At 44.5% G+C, this 19,827-nt stretch overlaps 1 protein-coding gene across 1 annotated transcript in view; it reads left to right on the top strand.

The window, feature by feature from the left end:
- LOC126524727 (uncharacterized) overlaps positions 1 to 19,827 on the top strand; it is a 170,503-nt gene that overhangs the window by 103,658 nt on the left and 47,018 nt on the right. The window contains exons 8-11 of the mRNA XM_072286987.1: positions 233 to 431; positions 5,472 to 5,652; positions 6,928 to 6,973; positions 17,708 to 17,827. Coding sequence (XP_072143088.1) covers positions 233 to 431; positions 5,472 to 5,652; positions 6,928 to 6,973; positions 17,708 to 17,827 — 546 coding nt within the window. The remainder of the gene's footprint in view (positions 1 to 232; positions 432 to 5,471; positions 5,653 to 6,927; positions 6,974 to 17,707; positions 17,828 to 19,827) is intronic.

Below are 19,827 nucleotides of genomic sequence, written 5' to 3'. Positions count from 1 at the left end.
CATCTACAACTTGAACATAATAATGCTGTCTGGACCCATCTTCAACTTGATCATACTAATGCTGCTTGGACGCACCCACAACTTAATCATACTAATGCTGTTTGAATACATACACTACTTGAACATACTAGTGGTGTTTGAGTACATATACACCTTGAACATGCTAATGCTGTTTGAACACATCTGCAGACTAAACCTAATAATGCTCTTTGGGCGCATCCACAACCTACAGGGATGCATCACCGGGCCCCGTGTCACAGCCCGTGGAGGAGCAGGGTGCCATGCACATGGCGGCCCATTTTGCCCCGGAATTGCTCGCCCTGGACGGTGATTTCTTGAGGAAGCCGTCGATACTGAAGCCCGTCAGGGTTACGATCAGCAGAACCTCGGTGACGCCTGAAAGTGAGGATGGCGCTGCCAAAGAGGCCATGGTACGACGATCACTGGAATGACTGAGTAACGAGAAGCCAACCTGTATGGAGCCGAGTCCTATGACGTTCTCACGAGGATAAACATGTTCATAACTTCACTAGAAAATATCCTCCAAATATGCCACGTTCTTAATCGAGCTTCTACAAAGCTATGAATATAAAGAAATAACAAGAAGACAAATGCAATAGACATATAGCTGCATTTTACTCGAACTATGGACAAAAGAGAAATAGAGATGGCACGAGCGCAGTCCTCTTTATTTACGCAGTAGTGCAGAAGCACATGGACGACCAAAAAGGACGGCGGGACACAGCGCTGTGTGCCATCCTCTGTCTTTCTTCGTCCATGTGCTTCTGCGCTACTGCGCTACTGCGTAAAAATGTCACGCGAACTAGCCCATCAGTCTGTCCTTTTGAACGGCCCTTTTCCTTGTTCTCCTAACGTACAAGTGCACATTTGCGCCAACTATTCAAGTGACAGCGCTTGACAAGAAGCAAAGTGCTGGACTAGAACGTACTGATTGCAATTTTTTTACAAGAGATAGCATTAATTGATCCATAGGTAACTTGCTTAGCCAGGCTTCGAGCAACAGATCTCCAGACTGCTGTTTTATATTTCTGTTCGTTTTACACCCCCATTGTTTACTTACCTGAATAGCTTCTGGTGACTCTCGCATAATAACATACACATTGAAATGGGCTGTCAAAGCTAATCATAACTGAACAGGAAGATAACTTGTCACCATGATGATGATGACAACGATGACAATCTTCATCGTCAAAGTAAAAAAACGAAGACGCTCTAAGCAGCTAACTCCCCGCCATGCAGCGCTCCTGGCGTGTCACTCATACACGCAGTACACATTTTTGTCATTGTGATAAGGCTCACATCAGTTTCATTACCTTATGTCGTGACACTACCTGAATTAGTGAATCAACAGCCATGGTTTACTCGCGCAGTATCTGGAGAGCGCCGTTAGGTGTCCAACAGTCTTGGTTCAGTGGCCAACCTATGTACTTTTATCTAAGCATGAGTCTGTTACCCAAATAAGTATCCTTGCAGAAGCGCCGGAAACGGTCCGAGGACCAATTCAAATCTCCATTCACTGATTACAGCACGCGACTTGGAGATTTTAGCTTACCTCCGTTCTCTGACAGCAATATGCATGGCGTGTCCCGCGAGTCGCAGGAACACTTTAAGCGAAGAGAAAGCCTACAGTTCTGCACAGAGTCGCAATGACAGTAATAAATAGGGCTTGCACGCCAACACGAAAGTAAAGTGGGCAATAACCGTGATCCTTGAGGTGATGAAAGCTCTTTGGTTTCGTGACCTTCATCCGATTTGAGGCCTGTTTTACAAAAGTTGACGAGATATGTTTGCATAAGCTTTCATATGCGCATTTCTCATATGTATCATATCCCTCCAACGTTGCGTGTGTGCAATGTGCGCTAGGGGTAACTCCTCATGCAGCAATATTTAAAACGCGTCGCATACATGCCTCGGACTGTACCGGAGCGTTTATGTTGCGCTTCCGTGTGTCGCAGAAGAAGTCTGCAAAATAAACGCCTTAGCAACGCCACTAACCGTCAATGAAAGGTCTATAGTCCACTCCATGCAAAGACTGGTATACTTACTTCCCGCTATATAAATTTACAGTACGCCGAACTGCCGCGCAATCAGTCACAATGCGCGTTAAATATTTGATATTGTTCGGCGCTTCGTGCATATTTTAGAAATTCAATGTGCGGTTTCTATTAGCCCACACAATAAACCACACCGAAACGTTTGCGATTTCATAATCTCTTACGCTGGAATGTCCTCTTTGACATGTTAAGTTGCAAATATTCTACCAAATATGCAATAATTGCTGCAAAAACATTGTACTTGCAGCAATTATTGGCCATTGAGGGACTTCAGTTAAAGAGAGAGGAGGGAGGGTACAGGGCGAGGGGCAGCTGTTGCTGTCGGAGTTTTTCCCAAGGAACTCAAGCAAAGGCTTGCGTGACATCGCAAGGTCATACTTTTACTGTCACCCTGCTAGCACAAAAACGTGGCAGTTGGGTAACGCCTTAAAAAGAAAATGGTTTTCCCTTGTGAGATGAGGGCTTTTTTTTACTGCAATATGGGGATCGATACTTAGGCGTGTTGGTGCGCTAACATACTCTTGTTGCAGTGCAAAAAGACGAAGAAGTAGACATTTTATTGAAGAAGGTCGTATATAAGCGATTGCAACACGCATAGAATCCAAAGTAACGCGTGCTGAGATACAAATACGCAGGCGAACAAAGCATAAAATTAAAAAATAAAAGCAGAGATCAAACATACAACACTGCCAAAAAAAACATGAGGTCAAGAAAAAATATTTAACCGGTAATCAAGGGAGAGTGCACGTGCTAAGCGGATTTGCATATTCGTTTCACGAGATCGAAGTCGAAGCTTGGCTCACGCATGGGTCCCCCGTTATTTTAATATGAGAAGCTTCGATCATTTAGCGAGTTGTGTGGCAGCTACGCCAAAAAGGACCAACATGGATGTGGAGCCACATGTGTGACAGCGCGACGTTAGATGCGATGCATTAAACGTTTTTTTATCATTGAGTGTGCTCTTCCATACGGAAGAGCGCACTCCTACTCTGTCCCACACATGGTTTTCTACATGTGAGGGAAAATTAATAAACGATCCCCGTCTTGTACGTTCCTTTCTTGTACTTTTGACTGATAAGGCAAATGACAAAATATCTCTAAATAATTTTAAAAATATTACGCGGAAGATTGCTTGCTCGGGGTAAAAGTATTAGAAGGAATGGCTCTCACTCGGCGCGTGTAATTAGGCAAAGTTATGGCTATTTGATTACTTAGTAACAAGTATGATTAAAGACAACTTGATGCAAGCAGATTCGCCTAACTTACAGTTTCTTCTCGTGCTCTCAAGATAGATGTTCACAGGAAGATAAAGGCTTGAAGGAAAGCAGTTCTATCGCTGAAAAAGAAAAGCAACCTTGTTGAAAAATGAACTGCAATGTCACTCCTTCTTCGACTACTAATTTAGGAAAGCGAAAAGTACAATCTATGACTTGAAAACAAAATCAATTGTTGGCAATAGTCCCTTCAGCAACTTCAATATGTTATGCTGCCGCAGTAACAAATAAAAAGAAATTACAGTGTTTGTGGTTGATTTCAATATAAAGGTCATCTCTAATGGCCAACTTTCTTCCCGTTTAATGATGTTCAACTCACTGCCACACGTTTATTGCTTCGTCCACAATATTTATTCCGTGCCCCACCAGTTAAGAGGAAGCTTTAGCTCGGGCCTAACTCCGGTGCGGCCTATTCATATACATGTAAAACCCAAAAATGCTTTTCTCAGATAACCCCCGTACCAAATTTAATAAAATTTGCTGCATTTGAGAGAGAAAGCTAAATTCTAATAAGCGTTCGATCCGAAATCTCGATTTAGGGTGTGAATATTGTTAAAGGAACATTAAAGAATTCGCAAGTTCAAAAAAAAAAAAAGATAGACGCACGAAGTTTATAAATAAATAGCTTTGCATTAAGAACACATATCGCAGTTATGTAAACGGCATCCATTAGATCATTCAAAGCGCACAAATTTGATATGTCAGTTTATATCTCACGTGATTTTGTTGCGTTGTGTACAAGGGTTATGCAAAAGCTGTAATATTACATTTCAAATTTTTTTGAGATTCACGTGTAACATACCAATTTTCTCCGATTGAGATGTACTATTAGATGCAATTCAAATAATTGTGATATCAGTTTTCATATATGAGTCCAAGAGTTGTAAACTTGATAGTTTCGTCGTCTAAAAATTTTCAATTTTGCAAATTTTTGATAAGACATCCACGACCTAAACCGAAGATTCGAAACAGTCATTAGTTTCTAAGCTTTTCTTTTAAATGCAACAAACCTCGTCAAATTGGGTGCAGTGGTTGCCGAGGAAAACGAATTGTCCTTTTACATGTATTTAGATGGGAGCACCCGAGCTAAAGCTTCCTCTAAGTCCCGTGCGGCGAACATGTGAGTGGCTCCATCATTAATATTCCATTGCCAACCAATTTGCGCCACGCAATTAAAAACATAGGTATCTAGAATGCAAACATACGCGCAATTAAAACAATCGCGATAAGTAAGCTTCCCTTGCCCTAATTTGGTCTTAATTTTTTTGCACTATCCACAAGTATGCTTGTGAGCAGCGTTTCTGGTAGCGTAAATATTACTATTGTAGCACACCGATTACGTTAAACCCCCCCCTGTTGCCCAGTGGCTATGACGCTGCGCGGCTGAGCCGTGTGGGTCAAATTTCGATGCGGGCGAAATGCACGAACGCTCGTGTACTAGGTACACGTGCATGTTAAAGGAACCCCGGGCGGTTGAACTGAATGCCTCATAATCACGCGGTTTGGGCACGTAGCATCCGATAATTTTATTATTACGATTATATCAGCTAAAGCTCAGAATAAACAGGAGAATGCTATAGTGCGCCCTTAATATTCCAGCATCATGGGGAAGCGGGACATAGGAAGATGTGTTGGAGGAAGAATGCCATTATTTCTTCCTTCCCGGCGCAGTGCAGGACCAGTGTGTTTGCAACCATGCACTTTGTTTACAGCGCCAATGTTTCTAAATGGTGACCACGCTGTGACGGATAGTGTACAAAACACTATAGTTGGAGATGGCGTAGGCCTAAGCAAAGAAGAGCAGAAAAATGCACTCACCTTCGGCTTCTTCATTGCCGTTCATTACATTAAAAGGCACTCTACAAAGAAAATATTCGAAAATCCCCCAGGAAGTGTTCTGGATATTGCCTTTTGAGGACACTCGTAGCTGCAATGGCCGTACATATGGCGCTACACTGCTCTGAAAGTTCATGCGCGACTGAAACATGACGGTCGTTCCCCTTGCCTACGCCGAGCCTCGTGGTAGCGCGAGCTTACATTTCTTGGAAAACAAGAATCTCTCTTGACCTTCGTCACACGATACGACCTTCTCTGAGAACTGTTTCCATCGCACTCGCTGCAGCTCCAGCGACGCGCGGCGGACTTGGACATGCCCACGTCGGCCTCGCAAGGCTCCGACACGAGGACGCCGGAGCCATTGCCGTCACGGACCCGGATGATTTCGATCGCGCCGCAGGTCCAGCTCGTCCAGTGGGAACGCAGCGGCGCGTCGGGAACCACCGACCGAGAAGACTCGCACTCGAGTCAGTGGCCAGCAGCGTGATCATTCTTATTGATTGGAGTGCGACGCGATCGGGCAGCGGGAAAGGGGGCGATAGCACGCGGTATTTTAATCTGCTCCACATAACAGAAGAGCGAGTGTGACAGGGCTGGACGACACTTCAAAAAAGACAGACACTTCTCTGACAGCAGTATACACACCGTTGTTATTCCATGAAGAAATACAAAAACACAGGCGTGACTAAGGTATGGATAGGAGTGTACAGTACCACGTCTGTGTGCTGCTTCATATATGGTCCCTTCTTGCAGCGCGGTTTTCCCTTCACAGTTCCTCTGGAGAGCGTGGTGTGTGGTCGTATTTGTTTTATAGTTTCTATTCAAGTATTTCAGCTCCCGAAGCGCGCATTTGATTATGAGAGGCACTTTAGTGGAAGGCTCTGGAATAACTGTGAACCCTGCGGATCTTTGACCTGCAGCTGAATACATGTACAAGTGCACTTTTTGCATTTTGTCCCCGTCGAATGGCGGCCGACCCGATCGATCAGCAGCAGAACATCATATCCATTGAATCACCGTGGCCGGTGTGCGTATTTTTTTTTTTTTTTTTCGCTGTCCCGGTGTCGTCTCGTTCTCCGTGTCCTCAACATGTACGAAGTTGCCGAATGCTCTGACGATATTACCGTTATTACTTTCGTAAGGATTTTAAACGAACAGTTCCGCACAGTCCACTGTTTTATTGACTAAGTGCAGCTTGAGACTATTGTTTGCTACCTATGAGTTAGCCGCCGCGGGCGCTGCCCTCGAATTTCGCGCTCGCGATACTGAAACTCTATGCTGCATGTCCTGCGATCATCCCTCCTCCTCATTCGCAACGAAAAAAAAAGTAAAGCCTAGCGACAAACTGCTTTGAATTTGAACAGCACTTCACACTTGTGTGTAAAAATGAAAAAGGGGAAGTTTTCAGCGCTTAACGAGAGGCCACGAGTCGTGTAACATCCGCTCGTCGTGTCTGTGAATCCATGTCACTCTTTTCATTCGTTTATTTCTTTGTGTCAGTATTTTTCAACCTTGAAAAGAAGTGCACTAGGTACGAGACTTTTGTGTACTAGCGAGATGAGAGTGGTGGGTGGGGAGGGGGGAGGTAAGCGAGGGAGGAAGAGAGAAAGAGAGAGAGCGTATCAAGGAAAGCGTTGCCTTGCACATAAAATAAAACGGCTCCGATTTTCCCAGTTTCACATAGCAGCCTCGTGCTGGGAGACAGGCCACGTCAATTGCGTCGTCTGTTCATGTCTCTGCAGGCAACTTGAGTTTTGATGAGGAGGAGGAAGCCGACAGGATTAGAGGGTGAGTTTCATATTTTCCTCGTTCAGTGACAGCAAACCATGACGTGCATGCGAACATGTATACACTAACTGTAACGAACTCTTTAGTCATGCTGGAATAAACTTGAAAGGTTGTCCTACACGTGACTCTCAAAGCCAACATAGCAAATTTATCTGCACCTTTTCTAGCTACATTTCCTGTCCGTATAATGATGTTATGCCTACGAAAGTGCATTTCTTGATTCGACTCTGTAAAACGTCCGAACAAAGCTTACACTGATATGCGTAATAGGAATTTTCGAACACAACAAATTGCAAATAAATTGGTAGGAAGAATGCTGCTGCACATACTCTTTATTAGAGGATTGGCGTCGCTTATGAACGAACTTTTCATGATATATGGCACGCATGTTCAATGTCATCGAGTATATCTGCATGGATGTCTTTCGTTGGAGCTTACTATAAGTACTTTAGTACGCGAGGCGCTGCCTTTATGTGACAGCCTCTCTAAATTTCTCACGAAATATATTTTATACTCTAAAGCATCCTCGCCTTTCACTTGGGTTATTTATTCAGGTAGTCATAAGCACGGCTGCTGCGCTAGGCACTCGCCAACGCCGGCTAGTTTTCGGCAGATTAAACCAAGTCTGAGACATCGCCGACCCGTCCTGCCTGCTCGCTTCGGAAGCCCGTTGAAGGCGGGTTCGCACTGTCGCCCGTCACCACATTTTGGATGAACCGGACGTGATCCAGGCCATATGTGTCTGTGGTACCGACGACCATGGATCTCGAGCAATGTGATGAGCACTCCCGTTAAATCGTTTCTGTCCGCCTCTCACAGTTACTGGGACTAGCATCCCTAAAGATGGTTAATACCGGTCGAATCACAATTTCAAGTCGCTGGCTTCCGTACTCAAGAAAAAAAAGTTTCACTGGGCTAATTCAGTGCTCTCACCCGCTGCTATTGACGAAGTAGCGGATTTGCTGAATTCCCCCTTGTCTGCGACCGCTTATGACGACCTCAAGGCAACCTTCTTGCAACACGCAGCAGCTGCCCAGTGTTCTTGGATCCAGCAACAGAAGAGTTCGGGCACCCCAGGCGTAGATAAGTTCTTCGCACCGCATGAGACAGCTACCTCCTCGGAGACAACACAATATCTATTGACGACGCGCTCTTTCGCGTTTTGTTCCTGCAACGGCTCACGGCTAAACTGCGATAGCTCACGGTCCTGGCGATAGCTTCTTCTGTGGATTTGACCGGACTGGCCACCTCGGTGCACAGAGTCATTGGAGTAGCCACCCAATCTATCGCAACTGCCACACCGTTTCCAGGTGACAATTCGACTGCGCAGCGCACCACTGCTAGCTTTTCGCCAGCACAATCTTCTCTCGAATCGCTGCGTGACCGCCTCGAGCGCATGTTCTTTGCAACGGAACACCATCACACGCCATCTCGTCGTCCATGTGGCCGTAGTTCCGATATATACCGACGCCCACACACGATCCTTTCAACCTCACAAACAACTTTTGGCGTTTGCTCCAATTTGACCTGGTTTGGCCTCAGTTGCTCCTGTGTTGAGTTAGTCTACGGCACCAGCTACGACTTCCATGCGATTTCTTCTCAACAGCCAAAGACGCCTGCCGCTGCCTTCGCTCCTATGCGTGGCAGGAAGACAGGGCGGCGGACCTCTAGCGGTGGCCAGTGGTCTAGCCCAACCTACAAGTTGGCTTTTCTACCTAACCGACAGAGTCACGGGACAGCGGTTTCTTGTCGACATTGGAGCCGACGTAAGCGCATTTTCTGCCGAACGCTCGGATCGCAAAGCGACACCTGCGATCTTTTTGCAAAGGCACCTTTTTGCAAGGTGCTGTCAAAGGCACCAGGACTCTGGTGGTCTCCTCACACTCCGTCACGCTAAACCTTGGCCTTTGACAAGCGTTCCGCAGGATTTTCCTGGTTCCAAATGTTTGACACGCCCTTATTGGAGCAGACATCCTGCACCACTACTGCCTCCTTTCCGATGTAAAGACCCGCCGTCTCGTCGACTATGTTACACGGCTGATCGCTTCTGGAATTCCTGCATCTACCAAATTATCGATCGCGCTCTTTTGTACCATGTTGCAAGCGGCGTTTACTGCAATGATCCGCGAGTTTCCCAGCTTTACGCCACTGCCGGACTGAACACAACCGATCCAGCATGACGTATGCCACCACATCGTCACATCTGGCCCTCTGGTCCGTTTGCGTTGTCGTCGCTTGTTTCCGGAAAAGTCAAGAATGCTCGCGTGGGGTTAGAACACGGGCTGGCACTCGGGATAACCCATCCTTCCTCTAGTAATTTGGCATCAGACATCACATGGGGCCTAAGAAATCTGTGAACTGGTGGCCATGTGGTCGTTACGTGGCACTAAATAACGTAACAGTTGCCGGTCGCTATTTACTCTCGAACATTCAAGACTTCACTGTAGCGCTACACGGCGCAACGATCATTGCTAAAATCGACCTCGTTCCTGCGTATCACGAGTACCTGTCGCTGAGGAGCACATCCCCAAAACCGCCATCAGCCCACCAATTGGTGTTCTTGCATTTCTACGGGTGCCTTTGGCCTACAGAACGCTGGCCAATGATTTCAGCGATTCGTTATTCCATCACCGAAGGCATACCTCTCGTTTTTGCGTACATAGACCACCTCCTCGTCGTAAGATCGCCCGTTCAAGCACATCTGTGCACACGAAGTTGGTTTTTTCTCGCCTTGCTTGTCGAGGTGTTGTTATCGCCGCGGAGAGCCAATTCGGTTGTCCGTACCTCGACTTTCTTAGGCATCTAATCGACGCCAGTGGTACTCGACCACTGCCGTGCAAGATTCCTTCCATCGAAGGCTTTCCACCATCAACCACTGACCAAGTTTCGTGAATTCATCGGGTTCATCAATTTCAACTGACACTTTGTTCCAGATTGTGTCCGAATTTTTACTAATCTATATGTTCTCCTTGGCTTCAAACGTAACGATGTGCTTCAATGGAATGATGAGTCTGCTCAAGCTTTCGCAGGCGTCAAGTCAGCTCTCATCGCCACCAAGCTGCCGAGATACCCAGAACCTGACGTACCTACTGTCATCACGACTGACTCATCAACACCGCTGTCAGTGGCGTTCTGCATCAGCTTATAAGCGATGTGTAGCAGCCACTCGCTTTCTTCTTCAAGAAGCTGAAGCCTGCGCAGACCTGCTACAGCGTGTTTGACCGCGAGTTTATTGATGTTTTTCTTGCTGTTTCGTCATTTCCTAGAGGGTCACCCACTTAGTCTTTACAGACCACAAGGTCATTGTGCACGCCATGAGCTGCTCCACGTCCTGTTACACACCACTAGAGAGCCTTACTTTTTCTACATCTCCAAATTCACAACCACATCCCATCACCTCAAGGGCCCTGGCAACATCCCAGTCGATGTCCTGAGCCGCGTCGATGCGGTTTCCAACACACTAGATGAGCATTTTCGTATCGACGGCGACCTACTTTCCAGTCACCAGCACGACGACGTAGAACTTTGTACCCTCTGCAGCTTGTCGACAGACCTCCGATTAGAGGACGTCACTTCCCTTATAAAAATGTCTAGCAACGTTCTTTAGACCGTCGTCACACTATTGTTACTAGAACCTACCAACAGTCAACTGAAGTCCTACCAACTGTCTTTATACATCCTAGCAACGCTATAGTATCACCCTAAAAACAATTGACCAACAACTACTAATAAAAATGTGTTCATAGGATGTCTTTAAACTTCCTACCAATTTCATATGAACGTTTTTCTTTATACACCCTCGTAACATTCTTTCCAAAGAAGAATGTTCATGTGTCTTCTGCCAACTTGCGGCCAACCACCTATTAACATTCTTCCAATTGAAGAAGGTTTGTAAACGTTCTGCCAGCTTCCTACTAATTCCATATTTACAGGCCTTTTTTGTACACAATATTAACATTCTTCCAATTCAAGAATGCTTGTGATGGTTCTGCCAACTTGCTACCAATCACCTATTAACATTTGTCTTTACACACCCTACTGACATCCTGTCAACAATTGGCCACCGTATTTCAATTGAAGCATGTTCATAGATGCTCTGTAAACATTCTAATAACCGTCAACGAACACAACATTTTAGGCTCTGTAGTAACACTGCGGTAACATTTTACACGCATATACTTATGTACTTGCTGATGACGTTTTACTAGCCCCCTAGTAACACTTGTCCTACATACGACCTAGTAGCATAGTGTAAACATTTGTCAGTATGTGTGACCACGTCGGTAAAAGGCAATATGCAACCTAGAAGGCACATGTACATGGAAAACAGATGCAAGTTTGCACTAAAGGAAGTTTATTCGCACAATAATATTTACATAAAAAATATTAGAAATGTAATATAGAAATTATAAAAATTATATAAAGATTACTTAGTTGATAACTCATGGCAGCTGTCGCATAATCTCTAGCAAGTATCGATGAGAATGTATTTTTTTTACATTCCGAGCTGATGTCTCTGAGAATGCTTACAGAGTGAACCCTGCACAGAAACAAGATGGTAAGTGTTAACATCATGAACAGGTTAGCGCATCACATATACAGAGCAGATTTTTAGCAAGGTTCACATGCAAGTTCACTTGAATGCTACAAATATAGCCTTCATGCCTGTATAATTTCAGAGGAAATAGCGAGAATGGGGCACATTTTGAAATGCCTATCTTTTGCTGCGTTGTCTTTACTATGTGTTATTGAAATTAGGAAAGTATGCAAGGTCGTTTCCGCAAAAGAAGGAACAGCCTAAACTATTGTTACAGCCCCTAAAGTTATAGCCTGAATAACTTCAGTTTTCCAAGATATTTTCTTGAACATTTTTCTGCATAATATACTCACTCAAGAAGTCAATGACATGGTTTATTAATAGTGAAATTTGTAGCGCGCACAATAGACGACGATTCAGAGAAGGTGGACGCATGAGCGCTTAGTCGCAACTGTTTATTTTTGGAAATACAAAGAACATAAAAGCGCCAGCTAGCGGCACCGAGCATATGCAAAACGAGTCAATATTTATATAAACAAATTGCAAAGCTTGAAGCAGTATTAAAGAATGCGAATTCTTTGTCGGTGATAGCAACCAATGGCTGACTGATGCATTTTTACGCACGCCTTATTATATGGAATAATTCGGAAATTTCACGTGTTCGTTTATTTTTATTTGGAAACAAAATATCAGTGTCAAAATATACCAGCTCACAGTGGCGTAGGCTGCAGTGGTTATACAAGTGCGAATCATTTTCTTTCACATTCGCGCTTGTTAAACCAGTGTAGCCTATGTCATTGTGAACCGGTTCCCTGCAACTTACGTCATTGTGAGCCGTGAAACTATACGCTGAATATTTCACTACTTCTCATTCTGTGCAGCCAGAGTAGGAAAGAGCAAATAATGAGTTTATGATCAGACAATATCTACGGCACATTCATTTAGTAATCGCGGCCGTTGTGAAAACGTAGTGTTTGTGCGCTTCGTGTTTATAGCAACTTCAAGCGAACCGCATGACGCGGCGTAGCCCGAAAATGTAAGAAAAATCGCTCTTAAAACATTTCATGTCATGACAGTTCACGCTATAATAAACTGCCAAAATCCGGCATAGGAAACTTAAATCAAGATAACATCACAATAATATGTTTATGAAAAATTATGAAAAATAACGCACCTTTTATTATAATTAGGCGACAGACAATACTTCGGCGCCGTGTTGTATTGAGGAACAGCTGTTCGCTACTTGTGCAATGTGCAGTTAAAACACGGACAGTGCCACTATTAAATCATTTCCCACGACACTGCATTGCAGCTGAAAGAGAAGTTGCAGATAGGTTCAGATCACCTAACGAATAAAACGCCGTGGGCTTCACAAGCACGTTGCTGGTTGGCTTGCATCGATGAATCAGCCACAACACAGCATAATCATAAAAAGCAGCAAAAATAGCTAGATTACTGCTACAATACACGACTGAACACCTACATCGCTCTGGCCGTACCACGCCCGCATCGCAAAGGAATTGATGGCGATGGTCTGCTTTGTTGCCTCGACTCGGACCACTGTCAAATTAGCGGGCATGCAGAAGAGAGACATTCTTTCCATCCACCCGTTTCACCCCTGCCGAACATTCTTTAGTCCCTCTTTACGCGAAACCATGCACCCCGCCTACCTTGCGAAAGTTGACTGACACAGACATTCACCACTTCTCGGTGACAGGTGTGGCGGGCCTTTGTGTGCGCATCCCCTTCTGGGAACTGGACTTAGAGGGAGGAATGTACCTTATGGCCGAGGTTTAAGAAGAACCTGACAACACAGCCGGTTTGATTTTGTGCATTTACAGGCTGCACAATTTTATCTTTTGAGACAATTATTGTTCTGAAAACCTACTTCTTTCTCCAAATGTAAAAAAAAGAAAGACAAGATCATATAGGGTAAATCATGTAGTTATTCTATATTGCGCCAGAACATCCTTTAGCACTTGCCGCTTTCAGAGAAAAAGTTTGCTGCATGGCGCCCAGAGCAAAATAATGCTGAAATTTGTTCTACTAGTGTTCTTATAGTTAAATAGATGGTCCGAACCGTGGCGGTTATGACTTTACCGGTTTTCAGACGCCTGAAGCACGCCTAAAGCACGGCCTTTGATATTCTAGCTCTTGGTACCCGGAACTCTATAATTACGAATCTCGTAAGGGCACTGCAAAACCTTGTCGGCGCTCAGAATTTTATCGCCGTTTTATAAAGCGAATGCACTGAACATTAAGAATGCATATTTATCCCTTTTCAATATGTTTTCTCACACAGCTAGCAACCATCGCCATAACGCAGATCAGTTGACATAGTTACTTTGCCTTCGCTTTGATGCAGCGTCCTATTAGTTTCCTTTCATGTGCAGAAGCCGTCGGTATGAGGCAGGGACGAAAGGGCGCGAAGAGGGAAGCGAAAAATGCAACATTCTTCATACAGTAACGATAATGTCATTCTTTTTTCACAGAAAGGTGTTACTTGCAAAGAGTTCAGATTTTCTTTATATTCGACATGTGCGCTATCTCAGGTCAACACTCGCTCTCACTCAGCAGCTGCTGTATTTTGCAGCCTTTTGGATTCTTGAGCGGCAACGTTCCAGCTACGTGTTAGTTTGAGCTTGGGCTCCACTTTTAAAAAATATCGTGACGCTACTGTGCATATACGTTCCAGCACAGGGCGTACAATTTATATTGCGGAGTGCACGGACTTGATTATCTCGTTGCAAAACTAATTGGTTGCCTGGCAATAGCAGTGCGTGGTAAGGGCCGATTTACGCGCGAGCCGCACGCCGCACCACACGCCTGCCCGCACGCATGTGGCCGGGTGAAAATTTGCAAATTTCGCAGACTGATACACACATTGTGGTTCACATTGCATGTGCGAGCCCAGTGGATGCCAAAATTTGTGAACCAGTGTGCGAAATGTGCAGTTTTCCGCACGACCTCACGCGTGAGGTAAGCGGGCGGCGTTATGGCTCAAGCGTAAAGCGGCCTTTAATTAACCAGCCCTAAGGCCAGGATAAAGCTGTGTAACTGGTGCGCGGCCTGCACAGCACTCCGCTATCACACGGGTCAGGTGGCATAGCGCAAGCGAATTTTTTAAAATTGTGCTGACGTCGCCGCACGCTCACGCAGTACAGTAGAACATTTAAAAACATTAGTTCTAACACTTTACGAACATATTTCTTTAAACATTTTAGTAGCACTCCGTCAACAGTTCGCCACCGATTTGGATTGGAACTGTGATTTCAAACAGAGCTTGATTCCTGAGTATGCCATATATAGGCAATAATGTGTGATAGAAAAATGTATGACAAACTCTCATGTTCATTGCCATTCTAAACATGTTTCGGCAAACAGTACGGGCTGTCGACATACTGACAATACGAGTCCTTATGAAAAAAAAAAACATTCTGAAGACATTCTTTACACAAAATAACAAGCCTTTTGACGGAGTACTAAAGTTATTATTTATACAAAAGCTAGAAGAAGATATGTTAACGGTGTACTTAAAGTATTCTTTATACAAAAGTAAGTAGGAAGCCTTATATGGCGTATGAACAAATGTTCTGTTCTGTATACAAAAGTAAGAAGGAAGTCTTTTAGCTGTGTATGAACAAATGTACTTTACACAAAAGTAAGAAGGCAGTCTTTTAATGGTGTATTTAATATATTCTTTATACAAAAGTAAGAAGGAAGTCTTTTAACGGTGTATTCAGAACATTCTTATACAAAAGTAAGAAGAAAGTCTCTTAACGGTGTATAGAAAACATTCTTTGCACAAAACTAAGAAAGAAGTATTTTCACAGCGTATGAACAAACGTTACTAGACTGTAATTGTAAATAGACTGTCAGTAAAGTAAATGGAAAGTTGGTAGAAGTTCTAGAAGGCATTTGGTAGAGAAGGCAAAGTTGGTAGAAGGCATTTTTGTAAGGGTTTGACTCCAGGTGCTACACCGGTGATCCGCGACACTTCAACCGGTGCACCTCGACCGACCGTTCATTTCTTCATCACTTCGCCAACCTGTGTACGAGACAGTTCACAATTCGTCGCATCCTGTAATTAGCGCTGCGCAGAATCTTCTTTCCAGTCGATTTGTATGGCCCCCCTAAACACACAACTTGGCGACTGGGCTCGGTGCTGCTTGCCGTATGAACGCTCCAAGATTCAGCGCTACCCCGTACCTCTTTCCAAGCCTTTCTTCCACCGGATGTCCGTTTTGACTCTGTGTGCTTAGACTTCGTCAGCCTTCTTCCACCATAGAAGAGCTACTGTTACGTACTCACCTGCATCGACCGCTACACATAATGGCCAGGGACTATGACGTCACCGACATCTTGGCGCCCACAGTTGCAGAAGCCTGTGTGTGTCCACGGATTGTCCTGTTCGGCTGCCTCTCAACAATTGATGGGGATCGCGGTCGGCAGTTTGACTCTACCCTTTTCCGAGAGCTGCCAGAACTTATCGGAACTGCGCGTCTCTGCAAGACGGTTTACCGCAGTACAGCGGACTTGTTGAGCGTTTACACTGCCACCTCAAATCCTCACTGATGGATCATGAATCACCTGAGAAATAGGTGCTACAATTGCCTGTCATGTTGTTTGAGATTAGAGCCGCACTCGAGAGTGACCTAGGTTGCTGCTGTTTTGAGCTAGTCTACGGCACCCAGCTACGACTTCCTTGTGCTTTCTTCGCAACCGCCAACAAAACTTTGAACTTTGGCTATCAGCTGCACCCCGTTCCAGACAAAAGACAAAAGAACTTCGTACGCTTTTCTGGCACTCCGCTATGCTGCCCATGTCTTCGAGCGCAACTGTGTTATGCGGAAGCCGCTGCTACAACAACTCCGGCCCATCTCCCGTTCCCGAGCGCCGCCCGCCTATCTTCTACGTGAGCATCAACAGCCGACTGTTCCAGAACTGCAAGGCACTCGTGCCGTACATTTATCGGCGACTTTATTAGAAATCACCCACGCTTGTGATCATTCTGCAGCAAACTGCCCGCATAGCACCTTTTTGTTAGCAATGCCTGGTTTCTTTCACGCAAACAAAAATATCCTGACTGCAAATACTTTTTACCAGAAAGCGCCAGCACGTAAACGACTGCGATGGTATGCCGCTGCAGTGAACACCGATGCGTCGATACCACCTCGTTTCTTTTTTGTTTTTGCTTCTCAGAATAGAGAGCTTGAAAATAACTTCTAGGGCGCCATTTATGTGAGGTAAACACGACAGTTAATTGAAAATTACGGCAGAACTGACCTCACGGTCAATGCGGACGGTAATGCGATTAGCACTGGAACAACAGGGCAACACACGGTAGTGCTACCGCCAAAACGCGTCACGCACGAGGCGTGTCTACAAGGTAGCTTTGCTTTCGCGCTTCTTGTCTAGATACGCTGTGTGGGGCAGCGCCATGATGTCACAGTGTCGCGCGTATGTGAATATACGCTTATTCCGACAAGGTTGTCTAAATGAGGTGCGGGGTCGGTTGCGCACAACAGCGGTAAACTTTAAAGGCCTGTTTTATCATTGTAGACCGGTAAATACCAACCGGCGCATATGCAGTGACCCAAGTTGGCAGCAAAAAGGCTCATTGAAAAGTGACACACAGCCAGTGAACAAACTTCGCATCGATGAGCTTCATTGAAGAGTGGTCCATAACCAGTGGCACATATCTTCTGACCCAAGTTAGGATGAGAAACGCTCATTGAAGAACGGCACATGCCCAGTGGCGCATTCCCCGTAACCCAAGTTTACATGAAACAGGTTCGTTAAAGTGCTTCGCATAGCTATTGTCACGTGCACTTTCACCCAAGTTGGCCCGACAGTTAATTTCGCACCCAGCTGCCTCAGCAAAGTGACCCACGTTATAACCATCACAGCAAAGGCTACACAGTGAGCCAAGTTAGCGGAGAAACGGTTATAGACGCAGACAGGTCTGCGAAAGTGCGTAATGTGCCTTAAGAAAGTTAGTCTCGTTAAAAATGTTCGCACAACAGCCGATAATTCAGTAGCGTGTGTAATGATGCTCTCACTCAAAACTCGAAGATAAACAGTTATATATTATTTGTTTTTGGGACTCAAAGGCTCATAGCTATTCAAGGGGCTGTATAATATATGCAGTGAATCTATGTTCTAAGCATGCGCGGTCTGGTCCTGCGTCGGTGCAGCATGTTCAAGCGGCTCAAGAACACCCTCCTGGTAGCCGTCTGCTTCAACTCGGCCTTCGGGGGCATCTCCAACTTCCTGCTGGGCCCAGCCACGGCTTCTCTCCTGGCAAACCTTCAGAAGTAGGCGCCGCTCTATCTCGCTCTTTACGCTACTCCGGTATGACGAGAAGGGCATGTGGGCGCGAAATGTTCGCGTGAGGGCAGCTGCGCTTAAAGAGTTTTGTTCAGGACACTAAATATTAGCCGGGTTAGTCACTTAATTTACATTTGCTGTCTTTATTGCATGAAATTTGGCAGGTCCTCTACATCACAAGTCCCAAAATCACAAGTCCAAGCAGCACCGCACGGCGTTTGTTGAGTGAGACCTGACGCCGCGTCCGCAGTCAGTTCTAGAACACGATGTTTAATTTTTTTTTTGTTCTGGACAAATACGTGCAACTAAGTCTTTCAAATCATTCGCTTTATTTGTTTACAAAGAGCAATAAACGAAACTCTCTGGGGAGTCTTGCCCTCTAAAAGCTCCTATCAATACCTCTTCAAGGCCGGGAAACAAGGCACATGGCAAAACGACAGACATCATTATATATAATTTCCAAAATCCAAACTAATGCAGTGACAGCTACATGCAGAGTTTCGCACTATGATTGCACATTACGAATTAACGAAAATAGTTGTATTCTCACATATATTTATCAATTCTTGAAGAACATCAAAGCGAAACAAGAGAGAAACAAGCCTTAGACATACTTTCAGTAAAAAGCACTGCAACAGGCTCGAACTGCTTGGCAAAACATTGCGTGTTTACAAATTACAAGTGCCGGGGGTCTCTCAACGTGAAATTTATTCTATGCTTTTACAGATAAAGTAACCTTCAATAAAGTACAGTGCCATACTTGATGTTTATATTTATCTTGAAGATCTGGCACGTACCACACAACATTATTTCCAGTACATGAGTGAGTGCATCCAGGTGCTAGGCACACAATAGCTTTTAACAACCACTTAAAAGCCTCACACGCAACATAGAAGGAACGCAAAGCCTAAACGCATGCATGTGCTCAATTTAACAAAATAGCTTAACTGGTTACGCAGGTTTTATCGACGACACATAATCTAGATTAGAGGTATCAGGAATCACTTTTTTCTTGTAAAAGCTTACGCTTTGCTATGCTTTAGTTGTAGTTACACGCACCAGATTGTAATAAATTGCATGATATAAAAAAGGCGTGCTGTACCTTTATTTTTACGTTTCACGGGAGGAGCCCTCAACAGCCAACTACAGAAGTGACTGTCTTACACAGCTTGATGATATGCTGACTCCAAATAGGCCAAGACGAAGAAGCGGCACCAAACAGTTTGAGTTTATTGACAAAAATAATTTCCTGGCAAGCGTCCGTGGGGGCCTGTGTTAAGTGAACGTGTGTTAATGTATAGCTCGAAAAATTGCGGCTGTTGAAGTTGATCGAATAAATTTGAATCAGTTTTGATTAAACCAAAGAAAGAAATTGTGCAGTAACTTGTTAGACCTAGTATTTCATCTACGTCTGGTCTTGAGAGTAGCATGCTCGTGTCATCTACGTGTATTGCAGTTCACAGTATTGTCGTTAATAGAAATAATAGGAGACCTAACACACTCTCTTACGAGGCTCCATTTAAAAGAGACAAAAAGTACGATTCCAAATTATCGACATGAACGCCTTGTAATCGCTTTCATAAAATATTTGCAAGGCCAGTAGTATGCCAGGAATTCGGTAGATGCGCAGCATGTGTAATATTTCGTGACTTAAGAAATGTTACTGAAACATGTAAAAAGACGTGCTATGAAGAAATAATAATTGATATTTTGCAGCATAATTTAGTTGCCAGTAACGCTGTTGCAGTTTCCTTGCCTTTTCTAAATACTAACTGTGAATGAGGTATTGTATCTTGGGAATTTCACAGCCACAAAAAAAAAAGATTACCTGCGAGATAGGATTATTTTTTTCAGTCTTATTAAGATAAACAATGAATGACAGTGTGCATATAGGCCTGTAATTCGATGCATATTAGTTGCCTCACATCTCTTCAGTACTAGAGTCACCCCTTTGTTTTTGTTGTTCATATGTTGGGCAATACTCCTG

This window comes from Dermacentor andersoni, chromosome 3 (genome assembly GCF_023375885.2).
Source record: "Dermacentor andersoni chromosome 3, qqDerAnde1_hic_scaffold, whole genome shotgun sequence".
NCBI classification, from domain to species: Eukaryota; Metazoa; Arthropoda; class Arachnida; order Ixodida; family Ixodidae; genus Dermacentor; species Dermacentor andersoni.
The sequence above is the reverse complement of the archived record's forward strand: the minus strand, read 5'-3'. Positions and strand labels throughout refer to the sequence as shown.